Below are 12,623 nucleotides of genomic sequence, written 5' to 3' on the forward strand. Positions count from 1 at the left end.
GCAGTCTGATACCACAAGTTTTACTCTCCGATTTTGACACAATCTAATTTTTTTGAATTTTGTAGCCAAAGAGGAGCACATTTTGAAAACAAAAAGCTTCCCCGTTGTGTCCCGGAGGTAGTTTTATAGAGGGAAAGTGGTAGGATTCCTCTCACAGCTCTACAAAGCGGAACGGAATGGATAGATAAATGAAAAAAAAAGAAAAAGCTGGACAGCCATGCATGTTAAAAGCCTAAGTGCCATCAAAGCCCCTTGGGCTACAAAGGGCTCTTTTAGCAAATGGATGGCAACAGCTGCAAACTCTGGGCTGTTCTTAATGTGCACAGTGCAGATGTCTGCATTCGAGTCCCACAGTCTGAGACAGATCTGCCTAGCGCTACACTAGGCCTCTCTCATCATATCGCCGCAGCTTCATTAGGCTCTGAACTGCGTATCAACAGCTGTCTGACAGTTTTCGCTCTCCAATTAAAGCCAAAAAAGTTACACTGATCCCCATCAAAGCCTTGCGTCAGATACTGTGGGCATCCCTTTATCTCTGATGTGTTATACGAACACATCCCGAGTCTTTCAGCTCCATTCTTGGTTACATAAACTGTGAAGATGGAAACAACAACAAAAAAAACAAGACTACTGGAAAAATAACTTGTTAACTCTCTGTATCATGTTAATCCAGGACATTTTGTGGGTTAAAGTGATGACTCCAGCTGCAATTCATGCCTTTGAACCTCCTTCAAATATTTAAATTGTTATTTTTTTCTTCACAATCTACCAAAACTGCTGTTTTTTTTCCTACCACACTTTTAAATTCAGTGGGCAGCTGTCTAAAAGCCATTTTCTTGTGCTTCTTGTGGATTTGTATGTTATAAATGCACACAGACCACTGAAGTGGACACTAATGCATCATAAAATACTCTATCAACTACTGGCCATCAGCTGCAAATGCAAGAAATTATTTTTGTTAAATCAAATATGGCCGACCCGGTCCCTCCTTCTACTGTAGACGACTCTTGCAGGTAAAAAAAAAAAGTGACATCAGATAACCCCTAAAGAGCAATACTACTGATGGATTTTTGTATTTGGAGAAAATTTCAATTGATCACCTAAAAAAAATAAAATTAGCAAAAAATTTTTCCCTACCTTTTTTTTTTAATGCCTTAAGAAAATAAAAAAAAAATTGGAAAAAAATCTTGATACATATCTAAGCCTGTCAGCATCTTTAGCCAAATGTAATCGTTCAGCTCGCTTTACGTTTGGATCAACTTCTCTGTTCGACTGACCGGCACGTGGCTCTGCAATGTGATCACAATGCCCTTTCAGTTTTGTTCAACCAAATTTATTTACAGAACAAATGTTTTGGGTGTGACAGTTTACAGGCACAGTAAAAAAAAAGTAATCCAACTGAAGCACCTGCATGAGACACAGAGACATCACGGTTATCGGGAAAAGGCTGCAGTTACCAAAAATAAATTAATTAAAAAAAAGCCGGAAATGTGCTGCAAACATGGACCATGTTCGGTTAGATGACACATTTATCCAATCAGTGGACTGGGACAGGTTGACTATTGAACTCATTTAATGCTCAAAACAAATACAAGTTACTTTACTGGGTCATCACAATTGAACAAGAGATTTTTTTTATTCTTATATCTGTAACACCCTCAGAAATATACATTCACATGGCTGCATACAAACAGATTTATTTATTTTTTTTGTACTTTTTGAGATTCTTTCAGCGACACCATTTTGACAGACTGTATGCATTACCCCCTTTGTATGACAGTGAAGTCACTATTGGCATGTTAAAAAGGTACTAGAGGAGCGGTTTTTAGTCGAGACTTTGGGAAAAAGCTATCCATCAACTTCATCTATCCATCACCGAGTCTCCATGTTTGCAGTCAAATAAGGTTTATTTTACACAACAGGCTCCCTATTAAACCCAGACTATAATCTCAACTTTATGTACAATATTTACAGTGGAATGTTAAACATACAGAATACAAAAAGTAGGATTAGGATGGAATGAAGTTACAGTCACTATTATAAAATAGAAAGTCAGAACACCTCAGTAATATGAATGTTAATATTTAGCAATATACATTTTAACCCCAAAGTATTTATCTTTTTGTTGTTGTCTGAGAAGCAGTAGTGGCAGTGGTTTCATAACAGAAGCAGAAAACAAAGTCAGATGAAACCATAAGTTTGTGCTTTCAAATGGGGGTGATGTTCATTAATTCATACATGCAAGTTTCGTTTCTTTTTACTGGATTAGAGTCGCTGTTGTTGTGCTTAAAAGCTTAGAAGAACGTCGACAATCTGATCTGAGGCTGCAGGATTTATATTTCTGCCTGATTCAGAAATTCAACATTGAGTGCTGTGTTAATTTGTTAGATGTTTTTTGTGTGATCCAGTATGCAGTGTTAGTAAAGTGCTGGGATGAAGACTAACTAGGTTCCACTGCATGTAAACGATCATTTGTGTTAAACGGAGATTTTTGTTTTGTTCCGGACAAAAAAAAACCCCGAGTGTGTTTTAATTAGATTTTATTTGGATAGACACAATTGTGAAGAAGAAGAAAAATTCCAACATACATTTTTATTTTCAAATACAAATTTTGAAAGGTGTGCATTTGTTTTAACTTCCTTTACTCTGAAACCCCGAAAGAAAATCTAGTGTTGGTTAGATAATGTTAGTGGACAAATGTTAAACTTAATCAGAGTTTGTTTTAAAGTTTCAGAAATGTTAGCTTAAGATTTTTTGAAACTCTATTAAAAACTACTAAAAAAGGTTTAATCATAAAAAAACATGAATTTAAGACCAACATGCAGCGTAAAAAAATAACAAAATAATAAATTAATACCTTAAATAAGGTGAAATGCTGTTTGACTTCAGTGCTTTTACACCCAGTCAGAAAAGGCTTTGTTATATTATTGGCGGTTTGGGACGACGGGTTTTTAGCCAGCTGTAAATATTGCAGCTGTCCAACCAAACCTTGAGTAAATACACACTTTCCCACGATGATGATGCTAGAATGTGTTGACTTTAATTGCCTTCCTATAAGCTCTTATCAGGAAAAATAAGAAATGTGTTTATTGTAAATCAAGATGAATGGATAAAAGCACAAATTGAAAATGTAACTAGTTAGCAGGAAGCTGCTGTGAAAAATCTGGACACCTATTAAGGTCTAAATTTCAGCTGAACTTACAAATCCTTAAAGATTCTGCAGAAACACTGAGAAGTGCGTCATCGTGAAGTATCCACAAATTAGAAATCTAATGTATGAAAATGTTTGCAGGTGGTTATAATTTATTTAATTTAGGGGTATCAGTGTAAAAGAAGATGATGCACCAAACCTCACAGGTTGATTTGAACATTTTTCTTCTACTTCACATTTCTGAATCTTTTTTTTTTTTTTTGTCTATTATATAAAACCTCAATAAAGCACACAATTTGAAAAAAACAAACAAAAGAAGTATGAATACTTTTACAAGAATTGTGTCCAATAGTTTCTTTTAATTCATCTATTTGGGGAATGAAGAGCTTAAATAAACAGGAAGTGGTTGCCGTGACTACCTCACCCCTCCTTCCTTTGATAGGCACTGAATAAAAAGAACAAAAAACATAAAACGTGCTTTGTTTTCTTACAACGCTGTGGTTCAAACTATTTCTGACTAAACAAGAAAGCATTTCCCCTGCCTGTGTGAGAAAACCAAACTTTTTTTTGTCCACAGTGACAGAAGAAACTGGCTACTGTCGCTCGGTTTATTTTGAGTCATGTACTGTCTCTTTAAAACTGAAATAAGGCCATTGAAAAATGGATCAGAGGAGGACTTCTAATAAGAACAACAGAAACCTCACTGTTCAATGCTTGTTTGTGTATATTATACAATATAGATTGAGGCTCATGATTAACATGCTCATCTAAAAGCATACAGTAGACAAGCATGGACTGAAAAACATTCACATCTGCAAGAAAATCCTCTCACAGGGGCGTTTTTTTGTGTTCTTTATCATTTCAACATATATTTATATAGGTATTTTTGTATTAACTGCAATATTGTCGCTGGGTACGGCGTACCGATGAAATCATAGCTCTGCCAATACAGACGACAATACAAAAAAAAGGAGGATATTGTCGTCTTTCTAAGCTGCAAATGAGGACAAAAACACACTGGGATTGACTGGGAAAAAGAAAAAAAATACCAACAAATGCACTTCCACTCCCACACACAAAAAACATGCATAAAATAAGGCTTAATACAGTATTTATAGTGTTCAGAGCCAGTCAGATATGTTGTTTACATCCACAGATTTACTGCAGTGCCTCTCTTATCTCTGATTTTTCACATTGAGATTTTTTTTTTTTGAAGCAAATATATTTTGCTGATCGTGTAATGGAGCTCCGAGCCGAGGAGGAGAGAAAGTCTTTCTGCTATACTAGCATCCACTGGCACTTGCTAACAGCATTTTTAAAAACAGATACAGGTATATACTGTATAACGGTGGCATAAAGAGTCAGTGCGTCCCCATATGCAGAAATAAATCTTGACATTAAAGAAAAAAAAAAAAGAATTCATTACTGCAAAATCACCCCCCAAAAATAGCTGGAATTCATTCAGAAAGAAAGGAAGAAACATCACTAAAGCAGCAGCCAAGTTCTTACGCTGCTTTCTTGCTTCGCAGCATGGCCACCGTTATTTTTTCAGATCCCTTTTACTTGTTAAAATATTTTCTCTGTTAGCGTAAATAAAAGCATCAGTTGACATTTCCCCTCCGATCCGAGTCCTCTGAGTCCACGGACGACTCCTGGTGGAAAATGAGGTTGATGTTAGCCAGTTCTTGGGTAAACAGTCTCAACTGGAGAGGCAGAATCATTACTGAGAAATTCCTCAGACACTTTTTCGCTGACATCCATTTTGAGGAAAAAAGGGGGTCGGAACCAAACGTAATTATGACAGCTCAACACACGCATAAAAACAGGAAAGGAAAAACACCCAGGCGTTTCATTAAAGTGGTAAGATTTTTGAGCGCATGTACACAGGTCAAACTGTTCAAGTCAAGTGACAATCATGACATTTCCGAGCACTATTAGTGATCCTGTGAGACTCAGCGGATGTCTTTTCCACATAATTACCCACAAAAACATTCGTACCTTTTGAACTTTTACACATTTTGTCTCATTATGACCACAAAATTCAATGTTATGGGATAAATCCACACAAACGAGGGCAAAACGGTGGAGTAGATGGAAAACGATGCGCAATTTCACAAATCTAGAAAATGTGGGTTTGTTCATTTTCCAATAAAAGAATCTATAAAAAAATGCACACAATCACATTGTATTATTTTTAAGTAGTTTGAATTTTACTGCATGAAACACGTATTTGATCACCGACCAATAAGCAGGAATTTAGCCGGTAGTTCGTCATTAAGAAGCTCTCCTATCTTCCACTCCTTGCTTGCCCACAAAACCAATCAGACTCCAACCTCTCCACTAGAGGGAATGTTTTTTAAATCCGCTCCCCGCCCCTATATATTCAACTTTTTACAGCAACCTGAACGGCCAAATCCCAATTGTTCTCAAAGCGTTTACAGTCTAAACGCTCATGTTGGATTTTATTCAACTATTACATCACTGATGTGAGACATGCATCGTAACTCTGCACCAGCAGAAACCAGGCGCAATAAATCTGGACGTAAACAATGACTGCAAATTATTATTCAGAAAATTCTGGACTTACAGAGCATCACATCACAATCCCACCTGTCCTGGTTCCGACTGCGCATCTAAACGTACTTCTCTACTGAGGCTGCAGTCAGTGCTCAACAAAAGGCCTGTGCTAAGCTAAGCTTTCTCTTTACTGGCTACCTTTTTGTTGTGATCTTTTGACGGTACCGCTAACTCCCAGGTTCACTGCCAAAACACACAATCTTATAACGTATTTTTTGTCTAGTTTCTAGTGAAAACATCGTATTTGTATTGGACATGAGACTAAAAATACTTGGTAAGATTTGGAGTTTTTGCAGTGAAACTGATCCAGGAACTGTAGCATCCATTATTACAGCGCGATGCTACGTGGAGTCGACTTTCAGTCTATTTGGGGTCTGAAAACGTCGACACTAAAGTCTGATTGCTACTAAATAGTAGTATGAACATCATGACCTGCTGTAGGAATGTATCCACAGAGACCAAAGGGACAAAGTGTTGGTCCAATCTCATTTGGAGTGGGGCTCCATGCAGGATTTCACCAGTGATGATGAGAAAATTTAGGAATCGGCTCAAAACTACCGGAAAATCTGGTCAAGGTTACCAAAGGAACCTGGTCCTGAACAATTCTACCAAATACTTCTTTCATGCCAAATTACATATTTTTTTGATCAAACAATGTGATTTTCTGGATTTGTACTCATTTAACATGATGGAAACATTAGCAATAAAAAATATATATCATTGAATGTTATTATGTTACCACCATGTGTCTGTATGGCTCAGTAGACTGACACCCTTTTATTAAAAATAAAAAACAGCAAATAAAGTCCAAGATGGGGCTTGAGAAGCATCAACAATGTCTTTGGAGAAGGACAATAACGCGCTTTCGCCATAAATGTTGCACGTCTGTACAGCAAGTTTTCTTTTTTTTTATCTTTTCTTTTTTTCCTGAAACATTTGACCATAAACTTTTAAACACTTTAAGCTCCACCTGTAAAATATGTCAGACACATAACTCTCATTTCTCTGCAGATCATACAAAAAGAGAATATAAAAATGACAAATTTGCAATTGCTAATGACAAAAATAAACAAACCAAACCAAAGGAAAATAAAAAAAACCATACATCCAGTGTAGGACTTTCACAAATGTGCTCAGCAAAACCTCAACCTATTCTTTTTTTTATACATTTAATACATTTATAACATGAAAAATAAAATACACAACAGTATTGACCAATCACCTTTCTGGCCTTGGAGCCACATTGAGTCCATTTACATACCTTAGTTTGTATTCTTTGCCCATTAACGTGATGAGAGCGACACCAATGCTGTCATGTTGAGAAGTCGTGTCCTGGACTTTAAATAGACCCTTGATTTTTCTAACAGTGATTAGTTGGATGGAGTCTGATGCGGGGAGGGGGGGTGAGCTGGAAATGCCACTGCGGGAGGTGCAGGTTGATGGATGTGAGGGTGGGGAGGTGAAGGGTGAGGTGGGATGCAGGTGAGGGACGACAGGTTGCTTGGCGGTTGCATGCCTCTACACGTACCACTCTTTCTTAGAAATGACAGAGCCGTCGGTTTGAGAGATCATATCGTCGGCAATTTCAGGTTCTGGGTCGTACTGGAAGGCCAGAGTCCGCTCCCCGTAATCCCGGCTCTCCCCCTCATCCACAGTGAAGTACGGTCTCTTCAGGTCCTCGGATTCGGTGTCGAAATTCCGATCGCTCGCCTCGAACCCCCCGGTGTTGCTGATCTGGGTGGGCTTCTTCTCGTCGTCCGAGTCGTCCGGGTACTGGAGGTTCTTGGGGATGGGGGGGTGCGCGGGCATGGCGCCCGCCTTGCTGTACCCGTTCCCAAAGACGTGCTTCTTGGTGCTGTAGTCCCCCTTGAAGGTGCGCTGGCGGCGACGCAGGAACACGAAGAGCAGTATTGCCGCCACGATCACCAGGATTACTCCCCCCACAGCGCCCCCGATGGCGGCACCTGCATTGTGCTGCTCCGGAGGGATGCCGTTGCCCCTGGGTGTCGGGTTGATAGGGAGGTCTGGGTAGGAAAAGACAGATGGAAGGGAGTGTGTCAGTGCTCTGGTGGGAGGAGGTGCAACTGTGCAGGTGCATTTTTTTTTTTTCAAAACAAAAAAAAGGAGAGATGATGTAAGGGAGACGAGGACGGAAAAGCAAAAGGGAAAGGAAGGACCCCCACCGGACGCCCACAGCCAAGCCCACCCAGTCCCACTGGAGCCCCCAGTGTTGAGGACGACGACATGCAGTTCAGACACGGACAGACCGACACCGACCCCCGGCGGACCGGACAGAGAGAGTCGAAGTTCAGCAGCATGCATCAACCAGAAATTTTAACCATTCATTTAGAAAGCAGCAGCAGGAGTGTTTTTACGGCGCTATAAAGGTAATCGCCTCTTGTTTTGCTACTTGAACGTTTCAGATCAAACTAATTCAAATAGACAAAGACAAACACACCAATTTATGGTTTAATTGCTCCCTAAATCTAGCAACTAACCGTCCCACCTTTGGGGCAAACAACTCTTTTCCAGGTGTAATGTCACACCAAAGCATCTGAATTTAATTTCAGCCAGGACTTTGACTAACCAAAGTCTTCATTTCCATGCTTTTGGCCTTCCGGCGTTGGATAAGGATGTACTTTTGAGTCAAAGTTCAGTGATTTGCAGTTGAAATCAAACCAAATCACAATCAGGCAATACTTACATGATGACCTAAAATTAGGCACCGATCTTATCTATCTTAACAGTTAATTCATGATTAAACGAGTCGATTTTCACACAGTCAGTTTGGTTTCAGCAGCTTTTTCCCTAAAAAAATAACCCTTTTTTTCTTTTTTTTAAAGCACAGCTCAATTTGTTGGATTTAAAACATCAAAGTGACCAAAAAATAATCAAAAAAGGGAGTTTTTAAAACACTTTTTCATCTTTTGAATGAATCAGCTTAAAATAAACATAGTGGAAGGCAGACAACAGAGGAGTCCGACATGAAGTAGCTCCACAAGACGTCTTCATCAGCTGTGCAGAGGTAATGAAATGAGAGAGCGCCGCCTGGGATGATTATCAGCAGCCAAGCATACGCAGACACAAAGCACCGAGAGAGCAGATAAACACGGAGCTCATCCACTGGAGCAGCCGAGCGACACACCGAAGAGACGGCATCGCTTTAAAAGAGGAAATGTGTCGTTTTTATAGAAAGGACCACAAAGAAAGAAGGGAAATAATATGAAAGATATGCATTAATATAGAACGCAACATAATATGGCACTATTAACTTACTGCTGGCTGCATATGACGCAGCATTCATGTCTGAGGGTAAAGTGAGACATCGTGGTCAGTCCATTTCTTTTCACAGAACAAAACTTCATGGGAAAAAGCAGCATTTACTACTCAGATAATTCGAGCGAGGAATCAAAGAAAAGGGAAGCTTTTTGTTCGAGAAGCTTTCCCGCTTTTGATATGATTACTAGTTTGGCCTTTGCTTTGATATCTGCTTTATTGCCGCTCTATTATGAGACGTCTTAATGTAATTGGGATTAGATTTTAACACCGTCCATATGTTCATCTGGAGCAGATAAACATGAGCGCTGACGCCTTGAACGCAGCTCGTTTGCCTTCTGCATCGGCGTCGCCTTCAAGCTGAGTCAAGGGAAACAAAACCCATCAGCACAAGCTTGAAAAACTATTCAAACCTCTCAGACGACCGAAAAACTCACTGGATTTTTGCAGGAGTTTGTGTGAAAGAAAATGATCCACAGGTTCAATGCGACTGTATAAACAGATACCCCTAAATAAAACCAAATACAACCAACAACATTCAATCAACACAACGCAGAAACGACGGTTTGTCTCGGTCAGCTTTTTAAATCTTGGTGCAGAAATATTTGCCATTTCGTCTTTGCAAAGCAACTGCATCTGGTTTTCGGCGGGATTTAACTAGGCCATTCGAACATTAGATCATCAACCTCTGCTTTAGCCTCAAGTGCTAACCACATTTTCTGGAGAATTGACTTCTAATCAGCTCCTTCTGTCTTCCTGTTTTCTTTTCCCCATAGAAAAACAATAATAAATCCCACAGCATGATGTTGTCACTTCTGGGGAATAGTGTGTTCACTGTGGTATCTAGTGTTGGTCTCCACATGTAGAAACTTTGATTTTGCCCTCATTTGCTGTCCGACATGATTGCTAAGAAGCCAACATGGCGGCAGGTGATGTTATGGTCTTCTAATGAGAGGAAGTAACTTGTGCTGCACTATTTTTGGAAAACTTAGCATTGCGGTATTGTTGCTGAAAACTGAAATGACAAAATCAATCAAATACTCCTCATCAATTAAACCTCAGTCAACTAACTTCTGCATTCATGGAGTCCTTGAAAGTTGGAAAAACGTACATTTTAAATAAAGCACGCATGTGACATGAAAAGAAACCTGAAACAGTCGACGGGTGCGAATATGAATGCAAGGCATCGCAACAGTGATGCTACGGTGCAAGTCAGCCAAATCAAACCGAACATCACACGGACAAACGGGACGCATTTTAATCTAAAAACATACTAATTTCAAACACAAAAGAAAATCTTTTCAAATGATCAACCTGAAGCCTTGAATCAAATCAGTTACGCTTGATAAGAACCGCTCTTTATTAGAAACGATGAATCTGAGCATAATGCGGCTATGAAAGGATGGGACTGGGTAAAGTTAAGAAGCGACTGAAGCCTTCTTCTCTGCTGTAATTAGAACGGCACTCCATCAGTCCAAAAAGGAGGAACCTCCCGAATGCCGCCGCCGCCGCCTTTCTCCCGAGGCCCGGCTGCAAAGCTCTCCGATTTCTAAAGAGGCGCCGGGCACGGTCTCAAATATCAGCTCAGGTTTTAATCTGACCACCTAATGGGATTATTCAGACACAGGCCTTCATTACACACATCAATGGGAGAGCAGAGCCAGGTCACCCCTGCTGGAGAACGCATCCTTCCTCCAGGCCCGAAGAGGGGCGGAAATCCAGACGATTGAGGAAGTGAAAGCAAAGGGAAAACATTCGGCTGTAATCCTCTTCACTGCCCCTCGCTGACCTCCTCGGCTAAGATCTGGTTTTGCTCTTTTAAATCCTCATTTCAATCTTAATTAGGGCAATTTTCACCCAGGTGGCTAAAATGAGACATTTAGTTTCATTAAAGGGGGTAAAAGACTGTTGAGGTCCAGATCAGAGGCAGTTAAAGGTCCCAACGTCAGCCTCGAGGTGCTCGCTGTTATCTCCACCCCGAGAAAGGATCAGCTCTATTTCTTCACCACTAACGACGGAAGGAAGAGGTTTCATGTAAACACAATAATTATAATATCTCAACAGCAGGTAGGCTTTAGATACTGAACAGGAAACTGGAAGGAAGGGAAGATGGAGGCCCAAAAGAGGGAAAGATAGGAAGTAGAAAACAAAAAAGAAAGGAAGGACATGAACTAAGCAAAAAGGAAAGAAGGAAGATAGTTAAATGCAAGGAGGAAAATATAGGAAACAAAATGGAGAGAAGACTAAAAATAGACAACTAAAGGGGTGCAGGGCACAAGGAAGGAAAGAAAAGAGAGAGGATGGACAAAAGTAACAAACAAAGAAGGAAGGAAAATTACAGAAGAGACTGGAAGAAGGAAGGAAAGAAGAAAATATTTTCCACAGTCCACATTTGCCGTTATGTGGTAACCTTGTAATAAACTTATAAAGTGCGGACTTGAACCAACTCTAAACACTCACAGATTTTTGTGGTGGCCTCCCACCCAAGAAGAACCCGTCCTGGCAAACACAGCTAATGCAAAAAGCTGTGAGGATGCTTTACCCCGATAACCCCGGTGCTATAATTGGAGTACTTTAAAACCTGAGAAAAACACCATCTATTGCTCATCGGGTGCAGCAGCAGAGGAACAGAGCTGTTATTCTGCAACACAGAGAAACTCACAATCTGCCTCTTCTCAGAATGTTACCAAGTCCGCTTCTTCCCCCGTTCTCACCCCCCGCCCCCCACAAGGTCACTTCAGCGGCTTTGCAAACATGAAGATATCACAAGAAAATAACTCTCTACCAGAGCAGCAGAGTCTTGTGTGAACTCAAGAGGAATCTGAGTAGCCATGGTGCAAACTAATCACGTTTCAGAAACAATATTTTCACCAAAACGTGTCTGAAATGCAGGCGATTTAAAAGGCTGCAGGAGAAGGAGAAGGGAGCAAAGACGAGTTCCTCTTTGCTCACCTTCACTACCAGCAACACCTGCCAAGCGGCAGATAAAGACGACCCCAGCAGCAGCTATGATACTGTTCCAGCAAACAAAAAAGGGGGGCGTCTATTAGCGGCACAGCAGAAATATGTAGATAGTGGCAGAAACTTTGACTTGCAACGTATAAGACGTGCAGCTAAGATTAATAGGAGGAAGCAAGTTCTGTGATGGGCTATAATTCAGCCCAAAGGCCTAATAGATGCATGCAGGTCAGGAATAACAGGAAATGCTTTGCTTGTTGTAATGCCGCATCCCCGTCGTTTAGGATTAATCATACAGCTCTGAACGTTTGACATGATAGAAAGGATGATTTACTGGGTCCAAAGGTTTTAGTGGCAAAATCTGCTTCCTTTACAGATCCATCTGAGGCCGCCGTGTTCACAAAATTATTCATACCGCTTTGCTACAACAACTAACTATGTGTTTTATAGGGATTTTCCTTTATAGACCAACCAACAAAAGCAGCCTAAAATTATGAACTGAAGAGAAAATTTGTGGTTGTGAATCTTTAAACAAACACTTTGCAGAAGTGTCTTTTCCTCCTTTTGTTATAACTGCACATTTTTTGGGACGTGCCACTATGACCTTCCCTGAATTTCTGCCTATTCGTCTCAAGGACAGTCAAATGGAAAGTCTTGCCAG

At 40.2% G+C, this 12,623-nt stretch overlaps 1 protein-coding gene across 6 annotated transcripts in view; it reads right to left on the minus strand.

Moving 5' to 3' along the window:
* Positions 1–12,623, minus strand: part of nectin1b (nectin cell adhesion molecule 1b) — a 229,031-nt gene that overhangs the window by 117,511 nt on the left and 98,897 nt on the right. The window contains exons 6-7 of one of the 6 annotated variants that reach the window (XM_016680662.1): positions 9,005–9,034; positions 4,344–7,752 (exon numbers count right to left, since the gene is read on the minus strand). The exons of 4 other annotated variants lie outside the window; for them this stretch is intronic. In XM_016680662.1, the coding sequence (XP_016536148.1) occupies positions 7,247–7,752; positions 9,005–9,034 (536 nt within the window). In that variant the 3' untranslated portion in view covers positions 4,344–7,246. Of the gene's footprint in view, positions 1–4,343; positions 7,753–9,004; positions 9,035–12,623 lie in introns of those variants that run through there. One more of the 6 variants, XM_007569931.2, reaches the window with a different exon arrangement.

This window comes from Poecilia formosa, unplaced genomic scaffold (genome assembly GCF_000485575.1).
Source record: "Poecilia formosa unplaced genomic scaffold, Poecilia_formosa-5.1.2 Scaffold252, whole genome shotgun sequence".
NCBI lineage: Eukaryota > Metazoa > Chordata > Actinopteri > Cyprinodontiformes > Poeciliidae > Poecilia > Poecilia formosa.